This window comes from Mytilus galloprovincialis, chromosome 3 (genome assembly GCF_965363235.1).
Source record: "Mytilus galloprovincialis chromosome 3, xbMytGall1.hap1.1, whole genome shotgun sequence".
In the NCBI taxonomy this organism is placed as follows: Eukaryota; Metazoa; Mollusca; class Bivalvia; order Mytilida; family Mytilidae; genus Mytilus; species Mytilus galloprovincialis.
Window position 1 is genome coordinate 13,645,520 of NC_134840.1, and position 24,544 is coordinate 13,670,063.

At 30.8% G+C, this 24,544-nt stretch overlaps 1 protein-coding gene and 1 long non-coding RNA gene across 2 annotated transcripts in view; one reads left to right on the plus strand and one right to left on the minus strand.

Moving 5' to 3' along the window:
* Positions 1–13,360, plus strand: part of LOC143067228 (integrator complex subunit 4-like) — a 27,629-nt gene extending 14,269 nt beyond the window's left edge. The window contains exons 10-19 of the mRNA XM_076240338.1: positions 744–886; positions 1,864–1,979; positions 2,600–2,733; positions 3,344–3,486; positions 5,139–5,232; positions 5,686–5,754; positions 6,667–6,857; positions 9,110–9,407; positions 9,787–9,907; positions 12,332–13,360. Of these exons, the coding sequence (XP_076096453.1) occupies positions 744–886; positions 1,864–1,979; positions 2,600–2,733; positions 3,344–3,486; positions 5,139–5,232; positions 5,686–5,754; positions 6,667–6,857; positions 9,110–9,407; positions 9,787–9,907; positions 12,332–12,477 (1,455 nt within the window). The 3' untranslated portion in view covers positions 12,478–13,360. The remainder of the gene's footprint in view (positions 1–743; positions 887–1,863; positions 1,980–2,599; positions 2,734–3,343; positions 3,487–5,138; positions 5,233–5,685; positions 5,755–6,666; positions 6,858–9,109; positions 9,408–9,786; positions 9,908–12,331) is intronic.
* Positions 13,356–22,981, minus strand: LOC143067229 (uncharacterized). Its single transcript, XR_012975884.1, has 3 exons — positions 22,837–22,981; positions 17,233–17,408; positions 13,356–13,829 (listed from the first exon to the last, which is right to left on the minus strand). It is a non-coding gene; the product is annotated as an uncharacterized LOC143067229 (long non-coding RNA).
* Positions 22,982–24,544: the final 1,563 nt, after the last annotated feature.

A 24,544-nucleotide genomic window follows, 5' to 3' on the forward strand; every position in this document is an offset into this window, starting at 1 on the left:
CAGTTGGGAATCATACTTGGAGTATTACAGGTAAAAATGTGAAGACCAGTTGGAAATCATACTTGTAGTATAACAGGTAAAAAAATGAAGATTAGTTGGAAATCATACTAGTAGTATAACAGGTTAAAATGTGAAGATCAGTTGGAAATCATACTTGTAGTATTACAGGTAAAAATGTGAAGACCAGTTGGAAATCATACTTGTAGTATTACAGGTAAAAATGTGAAGACCAGTTGGAAATATACTTTGATTATTGCAGGTTAAAATGAGAATATCTGTTGGAAATTAATCAGTACTATTGAAAGGAATGTATGGTCTATAAGACCTTATGAAAATTTATTAAAAACGCTTTTCCATTGAAAAAGTATACATGACAATAGTTAAAATTAGTTATGTTTTTTATCAAATATGATATGTAAATGAGCAATCTAGCTGGTCTCCTTGTGTCCCTTATTTCATTATTTTTCAAATTTTGTTGGACAAATGGCTTAGTTTGTATATACTCAACAACACACAAAAACTACACATAGGGGTCAACATATCCTCTTGATAAATATAGTCAAGCTCAAAATCATCATAGGTCCAAACAGCTTTAAATAAATTAAATGTCTCCCAATATTGACCAAAAATGTTAACAAAAGTTAAAAAAAATCACAACTACTGAAGAGTACTGACTTACGAGAAAGATTTTACAGTATTAAACCCAATCAGTTTTGACAAAATGTTGTTTTGTTTTGTGACAGGATTTCTCCACTACTACTAGAGAGGCTTTACGAGACATGTTATGTGATGTAAGAGTGTCAACAAAAGAAAGCTTGAATGCTTGTATTGTAGGTCTACTAGATAACCTTAGGAGATATCCACAAGATAAAAGATCTGTTTGGAAGTGAGTTACTGTGCCGTTATTTTGTTTTTAATTAAAATACATGTTATAAAAAGTAGATTATGACAAAACACAATAAAGAGCGATAATAATTTTGTCCTGCCAATAATGTTTTCTTGTTAAAGGGGCATTAGCTGTCAAACTCATGTTCATCAATTTGATTCAAATTCTCATACTGGTATTTGATTTATAACATACTAAAATTTTTATTATTATGGGTTTTGATGCCCCATTTATGTTTTCTGGTCTGTGCGTCCATTCGTTTGTCCGTTCCTCCACCAGTTCGTCCTACTTCAGGTTAAAGTTTTTGGTCGAGGTAGTTTTTGATGAAGTTCAAGTCCTATCAACTTGAAACTTAGTACACATGTTCCCTATGATATAATCTTTCTAATTTTAATGCCAAATTAGAGATTTTCCCCCTTTTTCACGGTCCACTGAACATAGTAAATAATAGTGCGGATGGGGCATCAGTGTACTGGGGACACATTTTTGTTTTAAGTTACAAAAGTCTAAAATAAACAATTTACAATGTATGGGCTCGATAATATGTATCAACATTTTGTGTGTATTTAAGATGCCATCTAATTCATCAAGGTGACATCGGAAGTTTGCCAATATCAACATATATATACATGTATAGATATAAATAGACAGCAAACTGGTGCAATTAGATTTTTTCTAGGTTGGTTTGACAAAAGTTGCTCTTAATAGTATACTCATCAACCAAATAGGTAAAAGTAAAAAAACTCCATTATATCGATAAAATCATGGGAAATCATTGAACGAAAAACAACAACATTTGTTCACACCATCCATTGTAATAGAGTTAGAAAATAGTCATACATGTTCACTAGTGGATTATTGAGGTTTGAAGTGTAACACATACAAAAAGCATTTAAATACAAAAAAAAGATGATTTATTACAATAAGTCTGTAAGAAATATATTAAAGTAACTTTCTGTATGTTTTCTTTTCTTCAGATGTATGAAGTTTTTAGGAAAGCAACATCCACATTTGACCTTACCACTGGTACCTACACTCCTGTGTCTTCATCCTTACTTCGATACACCAGAACCAGATATGGATGATCCAGCATGTATCCTTTGTTTAATTTCTATATAACTTGTTGTCAATCATCTTGTTCATGGTGTTCCATTTAAATATGCATCATTCCCAGAGAAGGCACTTTGAAAATTGAAGAACATCTTTAGAGGAAATTTTAGGATTTCTCTTGCACTTTCACTGAATATAATAACATCTAACCATTGAAAAGATTTCAAAGTGCCTTTCACAAGTCCCGTTTATGTTTTTTCTGGAACAGTCCTAAAGGTATATTTCTAATAATTTAACCTAAAAACTTATCTCAACCTCTAACCTTATCTGTCAGTTTGACACTTTGTACATGTTAAATATATGTCTGAAAAGCATTTTTCTTCAGGCTTGATTTAAATAATTTTAGCAATCATAGGTTTTTTTGTGCTATGGAATTTACAACTTATCTTTATTTTGTTCATAGTGCATTTATTGTTAAATTCTATCCATATTACATTTATCTAATTGTCATCATACTCATGATTGAGTAAGTAAGCATTCCTTTTGAACAAAAATATTTCAAGATGATAAAAAAAAGAAAAAAGCGAGGCTCTGCAGCATAGATTTTAAATGTCATCATACTTCTGTTTAAAATTCATCATTATGACTTTAACAAACTCCCAGACATTAGTGTGTTATTGATGGTATTTAATGCTGCCTTCAGTTGTCCTACTATGATGACCATGTTTGAGGACTACACTTGGCAACATTATACATATCTCAGGGAAAGTTTACCAGATCTTGTACCAGTGTTAAAGGTAAGAGGGGTCTTATTTAATTACATGTACAAGAAGGAATATCTTTTGGTATTGGGTTTATGATTAAAAAGATAATATTTTCAAAACTTTGATAAAAACATGATTGTTTTCACTATCTTGTGCCATTAAAGTAATTAAATAAAATTCAGTACAGACTATGTAAATGATGTATTGATAACAAATATTTTTCCTACATCTTCTTCAAAATAAAAGGAAGGCAATGAAATCTTATTTATCTAAAATTATGACCCTTGTACATTTACAAATATATTGATATATTGATCTTGCATGCTTTATTGGAAAAAAACAAATTCTGCTTATATAAACCAAGTCAATGTTAATCCATTACAATACTTGAAAAGAAAGCTTCCATTAGTTGTGTTGGATAAATCATATGTAAGCAAATATTCATTTAATGCAGTCATTTGCTGCTTTTGTGAACATGTCATATTATTTTTCTTACAGTATCTACTGATCAAAATTGATACATTGTGTGATCATTAAATAGGGATCCAGAAATTCTTTCCTTTCTTGATTTATACCTTCTGGATATCTTTCATAAGTAATGTTTAGGCAACTAAACTTTAAGTATCATATGATATAATTTCAGAATCAGAATGAAGACAAAGATGATAATTTACCAGGGTCATCCAGTAGTGTGTCTAGCTTTATACAACAGATCACACAACAGGTGGAAAATATCTGTTCTATGGAAAATAATACAGCACAACAAATGTTACAAGTTATAGTCAAGTAAGATGGACCACAAACTATGTTCAAGAATGAGAAAAACTAAAATAGAGTATATTCAAAGTTCAATGATAAACACAAGAAATCAAACTAGTATCTGAAATATAACCAAAGTCAATTGTTTTGATTTTTCTAAAGAAATTTCTTAAGACTTGTTCTACATGCTTTCAGGTTGCATGTTTGAGGCATTCAGGTTAGCAATACCAGAAACCCCTGACAAAATATCACTATTATTGGTAGAAAACATTGGAAATATGATACCTATTGGAAAATTGTTTTTGGGATACTATTACTTTAAAGTAATCTGTAGACTTACCATTGACTCAGGGTCATGCCCTCACGTCAACCGTTTTATTCTAAACATTAAGGAAAATCTCAGATTCTTATGATTGTCTTGCTTTCAAAGGTAAAACCAAACAAAAGGATTGAACATAAACAATCTTTCCTATAATCTTCTTCTCGTAATCTTCATGTTTGATATTTCCCTTGACTTATATGCGTGTTTTTAACAACACGGAAAATCAGAATTAAGCAGTATTTATATTCAGTGTAATATAAATTTAGAAACACGTCAGAGGGAATTCCCCAGTTTTGATAAAATGCGAGAGTTCTCTGAATTCTGATAAATCTATTTCTGTAATATAAGAACTGAAGTGGAGTTTTTCTTATATGTCACCGTTATGATACTGATATTTGATATTGTACTTCCATAAAGAGATGGAGAACCATCTAGGTTGTTTAATTAACATTGAATATACATGTACGTCCTTGCTACAAATCACAAGTCTAGGGTTTGTTTAGGTAATTATACACATGCATATAGTTTTCTTGACTTCAAGGGGTATCAGATTGAATGATTGCTCTGGATTCCCAACTTCATTGATTAACTTGAAACTCATGAGATCCTTTCTATTTCTGTCTGCTATTGAGGGTTATTGTTGTTGCATAATTTAAAATCATATGCATCATTTAAATTAAAATAAATGTAGTCCACAACGTAAAGGTGTAACTAGAACACCCCTTCAGCCGAAAGGGAGTCTTCCATATCGCTTCGAGTTGTCTCCTTTAAACGTTGTATTATATTAAAAGCCATCCCAATTTAAAAAGAGGAATTTGTACTGAAAGGAGTCATGCCCACTGACCCAAAGGAAATTAAATATTTAATAAAGAGTTAGAAATGAGATTCCTCCTAGAATATTCACGTAGGAAAATAAACGATAAGGTACAAAGTGAAATACCTTCTCTCACTCTCAGTGACTGCTGTGGAAAGTAAAATTGGAATTGATAGTACAAAAATAAAACACTATAATTACATTATTCATACAATTGTATCGATGATTGGCTATTTTTAAAGTTGAATAACTATTCAGTTTACGTAAAATACATTTTACATGTGCAGTTGAATTATTTTTGAAAATAATACTAATACATGTATCAATGAAAACAATGGCAATCATATTCCTCAGAGCAAACATGCTCTTTGATTATGCTTATTCAAATAAACCTTGGAAAAATGAAAGAAATGAATAAATAAATCTACCTTTATACTTGACGGTATATGATAACAATTTATTTGTATTAAATGTTTTAACATATTCTTTCCTTTGCTAAAATTGATCTGTTTTATATAATATATTTCATGTTTAAACTTTCAGAGATCTACACAAGATATCTGAACTAGATAGTAGAAATTCTGCATCTGCTGAATGTATCGGTAACTTTCTACAGAGTCAGCTGTTATTGACACAGGTAATACTGTCAATTCAGAAATTATTGCGATTATTTTATTAATGCAAGTAATTTATGATCAACTAGCAATAACTAGGTTGATATCACAATAATTTCCACACTTTATACCATACACTGTCAGAAAAAATTGAGCAGGCTCACTTGTTTTGTTTCTTTTTATGCACCATTTGTGGGCATAATGTTTTTCAGTTGGTGCGTCTATTTGTCTGTCTGTTCTGCTTCAGGTTAAAGTTTTAGGTCAAGGTAGTTTTTTTAAGTTGAAGTTCAATCAACTTGAAACTTAGTAGGCATGTTTCTTATGATATGATATTTGTAGTTAATTTGCGGTCCACTGAACAGATAAAATGATAGCGTGATTGGGGCATCCTTGTACTATGGACACATTTTTGTTGTTATATATAATGATTGGTATACATAGTTATAATTAGTTAATAGATAATGTTTTCATTTTAGTTGATGACTAAACAAACAGTTTCTAGTAGTTGTATAATGGACAACCATACCCTTGCTACTGTTGAAAAGGTATGTAGTTAAAGAAGTTCTTCTGAATGCATTGATAATGTCTTTCAATTTCTGAAATATCAGTTCACAAACAAACAAAAACACTAAATGAAATTATAATACTCCATAGATTTCACTAGATAAAAAAATCTTATATTGCAAAAACTTGTCATTAACTCATGCAAAGGCATACATTTTTTTTTATCTTTTCTGTTGATTTATTGACAGCTTTCATAGATTTGTAAAGATTTAGACTGACATTGTATTGACACTTGTTGAAGGCTGTATTTTGTTTCGAGAGCGTGAGTCTCCATCTGGTCAAAACATGTCAAAACTCTGAAACCATTTGACATAAAGCTTTCATCCACGGTAGGATTATTTGTTGTCATATTTTCATGACCGTGCTGTTTTACAGAAACATCTCATACTTAGTATGTAGGATTGTCTGCCAGCATGTGTAGTTAACCATATTAATCTGAACACTGTTACTGGAATTATAAGACCTTTATCATAATTTGTCTATCATACATCAATGACACTTTGCAATACACAATTTTATTCCTTATTTATACAGGGAGGGGATATTTCTCTGTAGCATGTATGTTGACATTGTACATGTATTACTGTCTCATTTCTGTCAGTTATCTTCCTAGATGAAACTTTTCTGCTTGTGGATTTTATATGTGAGGGCATCACAATCTTAATAGCTTTATTCAGGTTACACAAAAAAAAAAACATACCAACTAGGACCTGGCATGTGTTACCAATTTAATATTTTTATTATTATACTTTTTTTATAAACAGATACCAAATTTACTTTTAAATTCATTTCAGCCTGTAATGTATTCAAAATATTTAATGATGTTTCTGATTTCAAACATTTATAGTACAATTATGTATGGATGAAACTTAACAAAATCTTTGTTGTTTTAGATTTTGGAGTTGACCAAAATATGTCAGCACATTTTTGTTGGATTGGGTATAGCAGAAATAGGACTGATCAGGCAGACAGAACTGAAGGCTATCACAATACAAATCTTAACTCTGATGAAAGCTGAAATGACAAATGAAAAACAACAGGATATGAAACAAAATTACACAAAACTCATAAAAAATCTCAAAAGGTATGGATTTGACAAATTGTGAGTTAGCTTTTATTGAAAGGAACTGCACACATGTTTGTTTTGTTGAGATCAATTTTGTTATGTTTTTCAAGGGTTATTTCCTCAAGAAGTAAACATCTTTTTTTCTAATGATTATATTTTTTTGTAGATACTATTGTTATCACTCTGTTTATCAACCGATCACTTTTATGTTTTACATTCAGTCAAGAGTTTTGTTAAGGATGTATTCTTCGGACGTTTCAGTCTCGTTGAAATTTCCTTCTGGATTTATTTCCAAAACATGTGATACAAGAAGAACATATCAATGAATTTAAAAATATTATAATCAAACATATCTCTGTGAAAAAATTGTGTATTTACAATGAATAGTTTTTGAGTAATCCAGTTTTCAAATTTTACGACCAATCAAGTCAGTCTTTTTAGCCAAAACTTTGAGAAAACGGGTGAGGAGTACAAAAAATGATTTAACGAGAATCATGTACATCCCTTTAATGATTTTTGTCTTTTCAAATTTCTTACATATTTATAACATTTATTTATAACATTCATTTATAACAAAAAAGTTGAATTAAATGCATTTTGTTCTTAAAACTGAGAAAAATTACAAATTTACAAAATTGACAGCATGGTAAATTTGAAAGAAAAAAGCATCAAAATATGATAAAACTTTCTTATATTAACACCTTCTTAAAAGTTTTTATACGACCCCAAAATTTTTTTGAATATAATGGTATGATGTCTTTGTCTGCGTTGTATGAAGACACATTGGTTTCTGGATAATAACTTTAGTTAAAGTGAATAGATCTTGATGAAATTTTTTAAGAAGGTTTAATACCACAAAAGGAAGGTCAGGAATGATGGTCCCAACCGTTTAGGAAATCGGGGCCCAAAAGAAGCATTTTTCTAGTTTCAGGATAATAACTTGTGTACAAGTATTTCAATTGCTCTGAAATTATACCACAATGTTGAAAACCACAAGTAGAAGGTTTGGATTCATTTTAGGGGTTATGGGGCCAAAGTTTAGGAATTAAGGGCCAAAAAGGGGCCAAAACAAGCATTTTTCTAGTTTCCAGACAATAACTTGTGTGCAATTGTATTGATCTCTCTGAAATTGTACCACAATGTACCATATAACAAAGGGAAGTCTGGGATTAAGTTTTGAATTAATGGCCCAAAATATGTAGGAATTAGGGGCAAAAGAAAGGAAAAAAAAGAAGCATGTTTCTAGTTTCCAAACAATCATGACAATAACTTGTGTTTAAGTGTATGGATCTCTCTGAAATTATACTACAAAGTTCAATGCTACAAAGGAAAGCATGGGATTGAGTTTAAGGGTTATTGCTCGAAGGGGGGTTTCAATAAGTTGGGGGAGGGGGGTGTAGCCATTTTTTTAAGGGATTCCGTTTTTTTTCAAAATTTTTCAAATTTCGAATTTTGAAATGTTTCAAGAAGAAATCCTTAATTGCACAGTATTGTGCAATAGCTTTGTTAGATCTTTCACCACACAATTCTTGTGACAAAAACCTATATTATGTCAAAAATTTGATCACAATCCAAATTCAGACAGTATCAAGCTTGAATATTGTGACCAACTTTGCCCCAACTGTTCAGGGTTTGACCACTGGGGTCGTATAAAGGTGCACCCTGCAGAGCACCTGGTTTTAAATTAAATTTATTCAGATTGGTCCACTTCAACTTTATAGAAAGTATGAAAAAAAGTTTAATTGTAGAACTGTGATTTTTTTCCCGATAATAGCCCAAAAATAGGGAAAAATTGGGCAAATCATCAAAATTGTGTATTTTCAAAGAACCGTAGCAACAAAAGAAGTGCACCACCATATGATTTTTTCTTCATCAATTATTTCTTTTTCAGTCTTATAAACCCAAAAATCAGGTTATAAAAAAAAATTTAATTCTAGAAATTTTTGGCTCCTCAGAGGTGTACATCCTTAACTCATATGAACATTGAGTATTTGAATTTAAGAAAGGTCCTTTTTCAATATCTTTTTCTATTTGAAAGAAAATTTTTGTTAAAAGCTTATTTTGTGTTAAAAAATCAAACATTTTGAGATATCAGCAAAACAAGAAAAACTTTTCTTTTTTTGGTCATGATTTCTGTTCTAGTCTACAAGGTTATTGCATAATGAATTGAAAATAACATTTTTATGATCATTATATTTTAACTCTTTATAGTATGATCTTTTTTTCCATTAAAAGGAAAAACAATTGAACTTATTTTTATTTTATTTCAGTTACTTATTGTCAAGTCAGTGTCATCCAGATGCTTTCACAACTTATATTTTCTCTGTTGTTGATGACCTTGACCTAAATGGTCTTCCAGAATTCATCACTAGCTTACAGCATGCCACCACCATGATAAAGCCATCAGCCTTCCCCATTGTAAATAAAATCAGAAAGATAACAGCAGTGATAAATGACCCAACTGGTCCAACAGACAAACCATTAAAATTCACTGCAGGACTAACATTAGCTGTTCCTGTAGATGTTATGTTAGAAAATGTACCTTGTACCAGTAATATAAGAATTAAGGTATGGGAAAAAATGTATATTAGCAGTAGTTTTGATTGTGAATTGAGAACTTCACTAAGTGTTTTTTGTGAAATAAAATAAAGATTTTAAGCTGCATAATGTGGAAAATTTTGGAGATTTTTTTTTTTCAATAGAGTTTATAAAGTCAGTCTTCTTGTCTAAAATTAAGATCTATTAGAAATTACTTCATAGTGTATTTAAAGCCTATCGACAAATGTTCAAAATAGTAAAGAGTAAATAACCAAAATTTTGTTTTTTCTTCATTTTCATACTCTGTTATGTTACAAACAAATAAAAGAATTGAAATCTATTAAACTTCTTTGCATTTGCTGTATGAATAAAATTACAGATTGAACATTTTTGTGGTGTTTTCTTTCAGAAAAAGTTTGCAGACCAAACTGTCCAGCTGTTTACACCAAAGTCAAGTGATTTCCATAAGTTAGGACCATTGAGACATAGATTAGTCACACAAGTACTTATGTCACATTCTTTGTGGACAGGTAATTAGCCTTTCAAATTAAAACATTTTGTTGTATATATTTTAAACTTAATCATGTAAATGGGATACTTATTGCATTTAAAGGAGTAAGTCACTAAGGGTAAAAATTAACCCTAAGATTTTGATATTTTTTTTAATTACACTAAAATACTGCAAATTTCACATAGAAATATATATATCTTACATTAATTTGTAGGATCCTTTACTATAGATAATTTAGCTGATCTGTAACAATAACATCTTCATGCCTTATATATCATGTACTGTAGTACGCCGCTAGATTAAAACTGAAGTGGAAAGGTAACACATGCCCACCGAAAGCTCTTTTTTTGAGAGCCCAGGTGGTCGTGTGGTCTAGCGGGACGGCTGCAGTGCAGGCGATTTGGTGTCACGATATCACAGTAGCATGGGTTCGAATCCCGGCGAGGGAAGAACCAAAAATTTGCGAAAGCAAATTTACAGATCTAACATTGTTGGGTTGATGTTTAGACGAGTTGTATAAACGAGTCTAAATTGAAAACAACGTTCAAACCTATGATTGCGTTGGATAAAAACCGCAATTTTTATACATGTGCATGTAAAACAAATTTTGTTGAGAAGGGTCTAAAAACAGCACAAACAACATTTTCCAAAAGTCCTAAAAAGTGAAAAAAAGTATATTTAAACAAAACGCATTTGACTAACTATATATATATACTATTTATACAAAATAATTATATTTTGGCACATCATATTAGAAATGACAAAGTATTGACTCTTTAAGTATGTATTATAGATAAAATTTTCAATAATGCTTAACAGTTTTAAGCCTTATAATTTTCTTTGACCTCCACCCAAGATCCAGAAAGTTTTTGTGGTAGGGATTCAATATTATCATTGGCAACTCTGGGTTACAGAACATTTTGGATCGGTGGTTGTGGCCAAGGTTTCTTCAAGCTTTTAGGTCCACAAAATCATGACATTTTTACATTATGTCCAAAATATTGTGATTTAAAAAAGCCAAAATTTACTCTTATGAAGAGTTTTCAGGGGCGGGTCCAGGTAAGGGCGTACCCCTTTAAAAAAAAAAAAAAAAAAAAAAAAAAAAACCATCGTTATAATCTGCTAGTTATACTAGAAATATGTATATTTCCACATTAAAGCAATACTCAGAACGAAAGAACTTTATTCTTCAGTGTTTATTTGTCTTGTATCATGTGTGTCGTTCAACGAAACCCGAACTTAATCAAAAATAGAGGGATAACTTCATAATTTGATGCTAAATTGTTGAAATTCAGGAGCTTCTGATCTTCCCCATGGACCCTCAACCGTAATCACGCCTCTCGTTCATAAAATCTTGGTTACTCCTTATACCCTTGAGTTTGGAATTTCTCGTTATTGGTCTACTGCCCAATCATTTTAATATACCATAGACAATTAATGGAGAGAACTCGGCATAAAAAATGTCACACCCTGACACTTTAACTATAAAATATACATGCTCCAAGTCAGGAATCGTTACATTAGTGCAATTTTCTATTATTTTATGTTTTTAAGCCCAAAAAAATTTTCGCCTCGCTTCGCTCGGCGAAATATTTTATTCTACGCCCCCCCTTTAAAATATCCTGGACCCCCCCCTGGTTTTAACAATGAAGTAAGGTTTGGAAATAGATCCATTTAAGAACCAAATTATGGACATTTTGAAACAAAAAATGAAATTTAAGGAGAAACATATTTAGCCTAGAGTCAACCTTGTCCTTTGAAGTAAGCAGTACAACCTATATTAAATGTTTCTACATACATATAATTTGATCATTTGGATAAGGACATGAAGTCAAGTCTTGAAAGAAAGAAAGCAGAGAAATGAGTTCCCAATAAATCTTTCCTCCATTGATTTTTTTTTTACTTGATTCACATAATGATTTTTCAATAAAATGTTAAAAATATGCTTTAAAATATTAATGCATTGCGAAAAACAAATATTTCATCAAATAAATTAAAATCAGATATTCTTACGATATTCCTTTTCATATTGGATACAAATTTCATTAAGTCTACTGCAAACACTTTGTAGTCAAAGCATTTAAAATGAGGTACTACACAGGCATCATTATGGAGTAAAGGGGGTGGCATCAAAAGGCATCACTTTGGAGGAAAGGGATAAATGATATAAATGTTCACACAATTAATGAAATATTATTATAACTGTATGATCTTTTAATTGGTAATTCATAATAATCAGTATTTAAAATAATTACTGGGGAAATGCTTTTTGTGTGTTTTCCTGTTTTTTTTATGGTTAGGATATATACAGCCATACTCAATAAAGAGTTGTTTTGTTTTCTTCAAATGTTTAAACCATAATCTTCATAGATCAAGTAAATTATGAATTCATAAATTGAAAATAGGTATTTCAGGAAATTATGTGTTTTATTTGTGTTTTCAGAACCAACCAATGTGGAGCTATGTGTTTCCATGGAGACTGCATCCAATCAAAAATTCAAGGACACTTCACAGGACAATGTGAAACAGACTATTGATTTAAGTAAACCTGTTCAAGTTTATGTGTCACCAAAACAAGTAAAAAGATGAGACATACATTCCAGTGGAATGAGAAATATTATTGTGCAATCCAAGTGAGCCATGATTCAGTTATTCATTTTATTACTGAGGGAAAAATACATTTTTGTTATGATAGAGAAAATAAGTGTATTAAAAGGATGTCAAGGGGAAGATTGAAAGAACATGTAAAACAAATCTGGAAAACTATTAGTTTGGTTTGGACTGTCCGTTCTTACAGATTAAAATATTAAAAGAAAAATACCAATTTGTATCACAACTTTTAAAATCATATTTAAATTGACAGGTGAGATGTGCTTTAGTGAAAAGTATATTGCTTCACCTACCAGAAAGTTCTGTTAAATAGGATAATGTCCCCAGGTTAAGTCTGTCAACTAACTGCTTCTTGTCCTTTAAAAGGGACATCATTAAAAAACATCCTATTTAAATGACAGTTATTACTAGTACTTTATATATGAGGATGTTTGCAATGTAAAGAGTGTGATCTTCCTTTGTCAAAATCCTGTGGTTGTATCATGTTGAACTGAACAAATACCTGTGTTTGTACATGTAAGAATTGGACATAAGAAAAAAATCTTGAATGAACAATATTTGGAAAAATGACCAGAGAAATATCATATGACATTCACACTGAAAACTTACTCCCTTTTCAAGAAAAAAATCATAAGTCAGAATAAAATATAACATGGATGCTTGTCTGTTTCTTAGATCAGAACTTTGTTTCTTTTGATAAAGATTATGGAGACATGGTATAATATGTAGATAAGATGCGTTTTATGATCCAGTAAAGCTGCTGTAAAAGTGGATTTCTTTTACGCGCCTAATATTATTTCATAGCCGTGTTTAATAATGTTGAAGAAGTGTAAAGATTGACTAATAAAATCTTATAAGATCAGATTATTTTATTATTTTAAATAAATTTCAAGAAAATTTGAACTGAAGACTTAAAAACAATTGTAGCTTTAGAATGCAAGAATATTGTATGCAGTATACAACTGGTCATTTCTTTATAGAACAATAAGGAATATCCAACTTAAAATGAAGATAAATACATGTTTTATACACAAAAAGATTTTGTATTGCTAAAATATTAACAAAGTGGAAGTTCAGACTTAATCATTACTTATGTTAATATTATATACAGAAAATTAAGGCTATTCTAACATTTTCACAAAATGGCCATGTTGTGTGATCGATCTATCGTATGGTCTATCATTCATTTTTCTTCATATCTCTCATTTGATCATGATGAATATGCCAGTACAGCATGGAGGTCGTAAATATCATGCACACATCAGAAATGCACAACCAAGAAAGCCCAATATTTTCACGAAACCTATACATTTCCAATAGGCCAAATACAGCTGAAAAGAAATTAAATCACCATTATTAAATATTCAATGAACTGGTTAAAGAAATGTAAAGGTAGGTTAGAAATATATTTTAAAATTGATTCCCCGATATAGAGATCAAGTCACCAGATACAATATATTAAATAATACCAAACACCACATACTGCTGAATATAATGTGACAGGACATTGTTTATCACTTGTAAGTTTAGAGTTCTATGTTTAGTGTATTATCAGATTGCTTTAGTATGCATGATCTATCATATTCATCTGTTCACATTTAAGAGTGTAAATTACTGTTTTAGTTTACACATGTTTTTATATGGTATGCTTGAACAAAGTATGAAAACCCAAAGATACATAAACATTGTATCACTAGTGGAGCATAAAGTTGTGACTTCAAAATAACTTGAGTCCAACTCCTGTTTCTGGTAAGTTGATTTGCCTAGATATAGTTGTCTCACATGCGTTGAACGTCATAGAATGCAAGACCGTTATTACAATCCAGAAGCAGCAATGGACTTGAATGGATTTGTAAGTTTACTTTTAACTTTGCTTTCAATGAGTTAATTTAAAAAGTTTTAACGCAATATGTGATTAATGACTACAGTTTTTGGGTCTCACTAATTAGCGACAAGAAGCGTCAAAAAGCTACAAGAAGCGATAAGAAGACTATTTAGCGACAAAAAAACATTTATTTTTTATTTTTATCAAATATTAAAAAATATGCATTTTTTTTTAATATACGGGCAATGAAATGGAAATAAAAACACAGATTTTTCAACTTTCCTTTGAAGGATTTATTAAAACAAAAACATGAAATATTATTTCCTTTCTAACAATACAGTACAACATTAGATGGGGCTTCACTCTAAGGTAATAACAGTTCACACAATGTGGAACATCAGCCAAGTGAGATTATCGAGGCGTGTGTCCCTTGTTTTATTGCTACAATAACATCCAATTAACACCTTCAACTTTGTACACGGGTCAGACTATACAATTACACGCGCCAGAATACACAATCATTGTAAATAGTGAACACCTTTTGAAAACTCAAGATTGACATTAATTTCCTTTAATCTTCAATCAATATATATGCACAGAGACATATAATACATTTGTATTATATGTCTCGGATATGCATAAACATAATAAATATCGTTAATTGAGGCAATACACAAAATAAAATGATGAAAAATATTCACATTTTAATTTTGTTTTCCTCCTGTTTGATTTCAGTTCTTTGTATTTCACAATTTGTGTCTGTATTTTCTGGACAATGATGCACAAATAATGCATTTTGCAAGTTTATTATATAACGTGAGGGTACCCAAATTGCACCTATTTTGACAGTTTTTTAACCTAAGTTTATTTATTCATCGGACAAAAATTTTCATTATGTGTTTATTTTGAAGATGTACTATATTGTTTTACCAATTCAATTTTGAATCCATATGGAATCATAAAAAAAATGGTCTAAAATTGACCTCCATCAATGATTCTATATCATTAATGAGCAGTACCCAAGTTGCATCCATGCTTAAATTTGCATCATCAAAAGTCGAGTAACAGAGCTTTTGTTTAATTTCTTCAAATATTTTTAAAAATTGGATATTAGTCCATGCTTACTCTTCATTTTTAGCTCACCTGTCCCGAATGTTCCTTAGGGTATCTAGTTTGTAAATTGTATCCGAAGTTATGATCTATCAACAAGCATGGTCGCCATTGCTAAAAATAGAACATAGGGGTCAAATGCAGTTTTTGGCTTATAACTCAAAAACCAAAGCATTTAGAGCAAATCTGACGTTGGGTAATATTGTTTATCAGGTCAACATCTATCTGCCCTGAAATTTTCAGATGAATCAGACACCTGTTGTTGGGTTGCTGCCCCTGAATTGATAATTTTAAGGAAATTTTGCTGTTTTTGTTTATTATCTTGAATATAATTATAGATAGAAATAAACTGTAAACAGCAATAATGTTCAGCAAAGTAAGATCTTCAATTAAGTCAATTTGACCAAAATTGTCAATTGACCCCTTAAGGAGTTATTGCCCTTTAAAGACTTTTTTCACAATTTGTTCATCATGTTGACTTACTTTAAAAAATCTTCTCCTTTGAAACTGCTGTATCAATTTCAGCCAAACTTAGGCTAAATGAGTTTCAGAGTATCTAGTATAAATTTTATATTTTATTTCCTTGTATGTCAAGAAACATAGCTCCTATGGCTAAAATAGAACATAGGAGAAAATGATTATTTTTTTTGGCTTTTGAAGAAAATAGGACGATCCAAAAAACATTTAAATAAATTGAAAAGCCAAAATAATCATTGATGAGAGATTTAACCAAAAGAATTAAGGTGAGCGAGTCAGGCTCTTGAGAGCCTCTTGTTTAAGAAATAGATACTTGTAACATATTGCATTTGCTAATTTTAAAAAGATGACGTTTTGATGACGTCGCATGATGAGGTTTTCCGTACATTTTGCTTTTTCAGTAAACACTTCATCTGTTGATAAAAACTGTTAACGTTTTGTGTATATGTAAATATTTTAACCTATTTGGAAGACCTGCATAGTATCAAATCATAAAATACAAATTGTTTAGTCTCTATGAAATCTTGTAAGATTTCTACTGCTATTTTTGATTAATAGGTGGAATTTGGGTACCGTAACATTATTGTTCAAAGAGTAAAAAACAAATTATAAGATAAATATATTGTTCTAAAACTCAAGTTAAAGTAGACGTCAAACGACTGTATTGCCAGCATAGCGTAGTCACAGCTTGTCTGGCAAAATGGCCGTTCGACGTCAGAGTAATCTCGGACTAATGTACAACTGGCTACCAGAAGAGGTTTATACTGATGAATAGAAAATAAATTTATCTTTCATTTACCTGTTTATAATCTGCGCAAATGAAAGACACAATAGTCGCAAGTGAACTGCAGATCAGCCCAAATCCGGAACGTCGCTTATAAAAAGAAATATACACGATATTCATTTCATGCGTCCGGCGCGCTTTTCTGGATTTACCCTGGTCAGATACACTCAAACCCGAATATTTGAAAGCCAAGGATGTATAAGGACCGATAATAATAAACCAAAAAGGACCTAACAATAGCCAAATCCATCTAAGGCCAACTTTGCGTGGCAGTTGAAACATTTGTTTCTAACTTTCTATATAATGTCACAATTTATAAACGGGCAATTTTAGTTAATTTGTTATAAATCGTGCCAGTACCAATTTGAAAGTAATAACTACCGAGCTGATAACGTGGGCGCGTGTTTGATTTGAAATTACGTAGGCTGATCTTTGATCGATTCGTAAACGATATATGTCATTGGCGCCCTCCCCGTTAATTTTTTTTCAAATTTTCAAAATTCATAAGTATTATTATATTGAAACATTGAGAACTTACCATATATGCTGAATATCACAATAGCGAACCTCTTTAACCAATATGGAAGGTGTGCATTGTCGAATCCTTGTGTAGTTTACAGTAAGATAACATAATCATATACCAGGATGCAGGCATAAACAACAAACCGCAGTTCCTCACCATTATCAACATCCTTACATATACATCTTTTGAAGCTGTAAAATAGTCACATTAGAATTAGCAAACGGATTCTTGATGCCCGAGATTGACATATTGTGTACAACTCTAGTTTATGGCCGAAAGTAATCTACTAGAGATTTGAAGCCTAGCTTGTGATTCATTTATTCACGACAAAGTAGACACTTAAGGGCATACGATACAGTTACAGTTGCTAACGTAAATTTTTATTTTCTCGACGTCAAACTATGACTGATTGGAAAAAAAGATGCAGTTTTCGACTGATTTTTATCATTCAAACTGATATAACTTGAAAACGAGTTCATGCACCCCTCTTTTATAAAATGACATTTGGTTTGAATTCGTATGAAGATTATGTGTACCAATTTTCATGAAAAAGTCAATAGTGCAATTTTTTTTTTAATTTGATAAATATACAGCAAAAAAGGGCGTTTTTTCTACATTCATGAAAATTTGATATTTATGATTATTTGTAAAAATAAAATGTACAAATTTGAAGAACATTAATATAAAACAGAAATTACAAATTACTTAACAAAAAACAGCTTATGTTTATTTCTTCAAACAAAAAAGTTATACATTTCTGTCGAAAGGAAAAATGCGTCCACAAATCCGAATTTTGAGGAACTATTTGAAATTTCAACCTCGATTTACTCAAAAAAAAGCACATGATGGTATATTTTTTATTACATATTTGATTTAATCAGGTACAAAAATAGCCGATATTCAAATTTTCAAATCACTATGGGATCAAAACTGTATCGTATGTGCTTAATCATGGAACTTAACTTTGCATGTTTGAACTGTCTCGTGGAGTCATGATTATTATAGTGTTCCATATCTTATTAATTTCTTTATTAATATAAATAGAATAGATATCATTGTTATCATTGCAGAACTCTGGTTTCGGTCTTGTAAGTTGATGCGTTTAGATACGACGAATTGTATTGGTTACGGGAAAGGCGTTTATGACAATTGTCATCAATTATTCAACTTTAATATAAAAAGGCGTCGTCGCCTTTCTGGTATCGGAAAAAAACTAGTCTTTTGTTGAAGTACTGGATAATCCGATCAGTAGAATAATGGGAATTGAATTAAATATACCAGACACATCAAACATTTATCTGATATTTGTTCACTTACCAAAAACAAACCACAGTTATGAGCTATTCTCGAAAGAAGTTGAAACTCTGATAAATTCTGATAGATGTCTACAAGTATTACATTTATTTAACCATGGAAACTGTTGTCCTTTTTTAAGGTTTCAATTGTAAAATTAATGATCTGAGATACACGTTTGATTATGATAAACGAAATGACAGTTATCGTTTATTAATGCAGGATTTTTATATGCATGCGTTCTTTACACCTGGAACCAAATATAATTGTTTGTTATGTTAGGGACCGTTCAATATTTATCAGATGGATGGGCCGGTGCATTCTTAATATTGTTTCATTAAAAACGTTATTGCCCATCCTTTTAAATTCTGAAAAAAAGTCCTTGCCCATCTAAAAAAATCTATAAAAAAGTCCTTGCCCCTCTAAAACTCTGTAAAGACAATCAAAAATTATTTAGGTTCTTTTTCTATTTTTAAGTTTTTAAATTTTTATGTCTTGAAATCAAAGAATAGACTTTATACAAAATTTAAAATGAGCTAGTTAATTCTATATGTATATATCTATGTGTGTATCAGAACCATACATTTTATTGATTTTCAAAACCAGTAATGAATATACATGTACAGATTTAATTTTATATGTACAGCCTCAAATATACAATATTGATTTAAAATTAAGGAAATAATTTAAATTAAGGGACAATAACTCTTGGACTAGTAAACATATTATCATATACTGAATTACTAATTATTGTCCTAATAACAGAACATGTTTATAGTTCAAATATCCCTTTATCTATTCTACTTTTCAAAAAAGAAATTTAATATGGTCTTTTTAAGCAAATACAGCCATACATTGTTTTTGACTTTAATGATGCAGCCTTTTTCGCTTATTAATTAATTCCCTAAATTTGACAGCTTAACACAAAACTATAAAACAACCTGGTATTCTTTAAGATCAATATATAAATGAGATAGCTGTACAGTAATAAGAAAATCTAAGTTGATTTGAAAAAGTTATAAAAAAAATGAAAGGTGACCATCTGAACTTAGTCTAAACTTAAAATTGTAGCTTTTTTTCAACCTATTAACTAAATCCATAAAATGACAGCAAAAAACCAAAGTACTAAACAGCCTGGCATTCAGTAAGATCAATATAAAAATGATATAGCAGTAGAGTTTTATGAAAATGCAAGTTGATTTGAAAAAGTTATGAAAAAATTAAAGATGACTATCTTGAAATAACCAAAAACTGAAAATTTAAGCTTTTTCTTAAACCTTTTTATTAAATCCATAAGAATAACAGCAACACACCAAACTACCAAACAACTAGGCATTCTATAAGATCAATATATAAATGAAATAGCTGTAAATTTTTATGAAAATCCATGTTGATTTGAAAAAGTTATAAATTTTTTAAAGATGGCTATCTGGATTTAGCCTAAACTGAAAATTTGAGCTTTTTTTTTTAACCTTTTTATTAAATCCATAAGAATGACAGCAATACACCAAACTACCAATCAACCTGGCATTCTGTAAGATCAATATATAAATGAAATAGCTGTAGAGTTTTATGAAAGTCCATGTTGATTTAAAAAAGTTATAAAAAAAATCAAAGATGACTATCTAGATTCAGCCTAAACTTAAAATTTGAGCTTTTTTTTCTTACCTATTAATTAAATCTATAAATTTAACAGCAATACACCTAACTACCAAGCAACCTGGCTTTCTATAAGATCAATATATAAATGAGATAGCTGTAGAGTTATAGGAAAATCCAAGTTTATTTGAAAAAGTTAGAAAAAAATTTAAAGTTTACTATATGAATTTAGCCTTATCTAAAAATTTGAGCTTTTTTTTCTGACCTATTACTTAAATCCATAAATTTTACCGCAATACACCAAACTATGAGGGGGAGGACAGGGGTAAGGGAGACAGGGAGAAAGGGGGTAGGAGAAAGGAGAGGAAGGCTGGGAGAAAGGAGAAAAAGTTGGAGAAAGGAGATTTTTTTTTAATTTATCTCAAAAGGAAATGTTTTATTCTAATGGGAGAAAGGAGAACGGGGGTAGGAGAAAGGAGAAGAGGGGTGGGAGAAGGGAGAAGGGTACCCCCTGTCCTCCCCCTCAACTATTAAACAATTTGGTATTCTATAAGGTCAAAATAATTTAAAAGATAGTCTGAACAGAAAATTCTAGCTTTTTATTCCTTAATTAAATCCTTAAAATTGAGAGAAAAGAGCCAAGTTACCAGTTTGTTGCGACATGTTTTGAGTGCCCGCAAAAGAAATATCCTACAAACCAATAAAATTGATAGCAAAATTTTCCTATAAAATATGTTCTGGCCCATCCACTAAATATTTTAAAAAAAGTTCTTGCCCATCCAAATATTTCCACAAAAAAAGCTTGCCCCGCCCCATTTTGCACCGGCCCATCCATCTGATAAATATTGAACGGTCCCTTATAGTTCGTTTCTGTGTGTGTTGCATTTTAATGTGTTTCTGTTGTGTCATAGTTCTCCTCTTATATTTGATGAGTTTCCCTCAGTTTTAGTTTGGATCCCGGATTTGTTGTTTTTTTCTCAATCGATTTATGAATTTCGAACAGCGGTATACTACTGTTGCCTTTATTTGTACATTTCAGTCTTACCAAGGAGGACACAAATCCGCATTTGATCGTATAATTGTTAACATTTGAAATATCAACAATTTTTCAAACATCCAAGAAACTTTTAACGTTTCAATCCATAAGGACAGTAGATATTCGTTTGTCTTATCGGACAGTCTAACGTACCATCTTACTGATCAAAGGCGGATATCATGGACTAAAGCTGTACATAAAGTTACTATAGCCGATTATTTCTTTGCAATTTCACAATTTTTATGGGACATCAAAACACCTTCGCTATTACGACTAATATTGAAAAAAAATAATAAATTGTGCAAATAAGGGCCGTCATTCAAACGTTTAGCAATAAGGGGTTAGGTATTCTGCAAACACTCACAGGCATACGATATTTGGTATCGTCCAGAGTTAACGGTATGGTCAATTACTTAGTATTTAACATGATGCGCTGTAAAAAAAAAAGCTGTATTTCAAGGAATAGTCAAGACGTATAAAAGAACAAAAAAGTAATAATATATAACACTTTGGGAACGAACTGTGCGCTTTTCCTTGCCAACTTCTTATTTTCATTTGAATGGCAGTTCCTGCAGACACTTGTCAAAAACAAGAAGATCAAAGAAGCCAGATTATTCCATTTCACTTTCAGAGTACCGAAGATCTTCTTTCCATAAACAATCCTAACTTGAACTTTTCTGATTTGGTTCCATTGATATATATATCCCCAAGAACTAGAAATTAAAGAACAGACACGGCTTTCTCTGCCTAATTTTAGACCTTTACCTCGAATTTGACATACACAGTCATCTCAGTACCAGAATCTATGAAAAACGAGACAATTTAATTTTGAAATTATCATTAAACATTAAAAATCATGAGAGACTTAAAAACGCATATACACATGCATATATAATTACATAGCATGTCATGAAATAATGAAATATTTTAAATAACATTAAGATAATATAAAAATATTGAAGCAGGTCTTGGCATATCACTATTTATTAGAAATAAGTACACACATGTTTGTTCATCCGATAAAATATCAAACTTTGCATTTCGTTCAATGCACTTAACTACTCATATAAAAGTTAATGTATTGACGGCATATAAGATATCACGTGTTTCAGTTTAATTTTTTCTCTAAAATTTTATCGGGATTTGTAATGCTTTTGTTTTAAACGGGGGAAACTTTGAGAGCATCGTATGAAAATGTTATCTTCTGGTCCGCTACCAAAAATAAAGATGCGTGTGTGTGTGTGTGTGTGTATGCTTTCTTCAAACGAAAAAAAATTAATGTTATTCTCTTCTGGGTATTTGTTTGATTTTTCTTATGGTAAAAATAAGAGAAAATTCCTAGCGATTTACGTCCGAGGAAAAGAGGTAAAAATTGTTTGAAATATCTTCCAAAATTCAACATAGCATAACTAAAATCGGGTAAATGAATGCTGCTGCATTACTTGTAGTCCAGTTCATGGATATCAACTCTCCCATAGATATTATTTTGAATTATAATGAAATTAAGATATTAATATGATAAGTTACATTTGTAAAAATGATAATGATGAGGATAATGAAGATAATGATAATAATATTATTATTATCAAAAGTATCATCAATGTACTATTATCAATATTATTACATAATAATGTAAAATCGATCAACCCTTTAGCTTCCTAAGTCACAAACACGATTAAATCATTACTTACATTGCGAAAAATTGTTATCACTTGATTCAGTATGCCAATATTCATTTATGACAGCCAACCAATAAAATATAACGCCAACTAGCCCACTTACAAGCACAAGGACTTTTGATACTGCAATTTTCATTTTCCCCAAACTACATGTATAGTGCAGTTTAAATGACAAAATGATTCGCAGGTTAACGTTAAGGTTTATTACATGAACAATTTTTTAAATTGCTTATACTACAATACTAGGTATTTAAAAATACCCCTATCTCGGGGGATTTGCAGATACCTATGTTTTTCACGGACATAACTGTATACAAATGGGATGGTAGAGCCCTTTGAATTTTTTGTTTATGTCTATTGTGTTGTACTACTATCCCAAATAGTGTGCCTATCGCAGAATTCCGAGGTAGAAGAATTAAGAGAAGTTTTTATTACGCCGGAATTGTCTCGGCAAATGATTACATTATTACCCGGAAAAGCATTTCATTCATTCAGTAGATTTTTCATCTAACTTTTGTGTGTTCTATACTTTGCACCGTACTATTACATGGGCAATAGTACCAGAGGTGAAGATTGGCTCTGTCTTTAATATGCAGTCCAAATTGAGTATATTATTGGTTAGAAATCTAAAACATTTACAACCAGGATCATATTACTAAATAGAGTCTGGATATTATCTATTCTATGCATCAAACAATATATCCTAGACCCTCATGAGTATTAGAGAAAGGGGTATTTGATACAGAAAAACTCAACTTTTGCCGGCACACTATGCCAAGAGAATCTCAACCTCGGTCAGATTACTTGAGAGAGTGCTTTTTATTGATTTTGCTATATTTAAAAAAAAAATTATTTGAGCAATCTAGAGACAGAAAGCAGTGTCCAGTTTATAACATTTTAGGCAAATTACATTTTAAAGAGGAAGACAGAAGAAAGTCTGTTTATTAAAACATTCACTACATACTAGCATGTTCTTTGATGTGTCAATTTCTGTTTTAGTGTACTTTTTGTTTACGATTTAACTATCAGACTCGACTATTGTTTGTAAAAATGAAAAGCAACACAATTTACGTATTTCTTCGGCAAAACTTTATACTTTAACAAGCGTTGACTGTGTTATTTTCAAGACTTGACCTAGTTTGAAAAAAAATGTTCGAAATTATGACGTACATATCAAAACTGTTGAGTTAACGGAACAAATTAAAATCATTCGTGCCTGTTTAAGCTACCTACTTAGAGTAACATCTCAATTGAATGTTATTTTGTAATGTTAATTCGATGACAATGTCTACAAAATGCTTACCAATCGACATTGTTTTTGAAGAGAGTATCAAGCTGTCCTCATTTACCCGCGGTTTATATCTTTCGGTATTTGCAGGACATAACCTCGTCATATGGATGAGCCATATCTATACTATTAAACGAGAAGATCTCATTTTGTGTGTCGCTTCTCTTCCTTCCACAATAAAAGAATCATCATGCCTCTGTGTTCTTTAGGTAACATGCATAGTCGCATTTGTCATCCATTCTTATGATAATTCAGATTGAGTTATTTTGGGAAAAAAACGACAAAATAGATGTCCGGATATTGTTTGTAAAAGATATTATGACTGGAGAATTTCATATAAGGTACCAAAAGCTCTCTCCCTTTTTTCCAAAGTCCGTTCTGTGTTTCCTTTCTGTTAAGTTCAATTATTTTTCGTGTTTCTGGCCTTATATC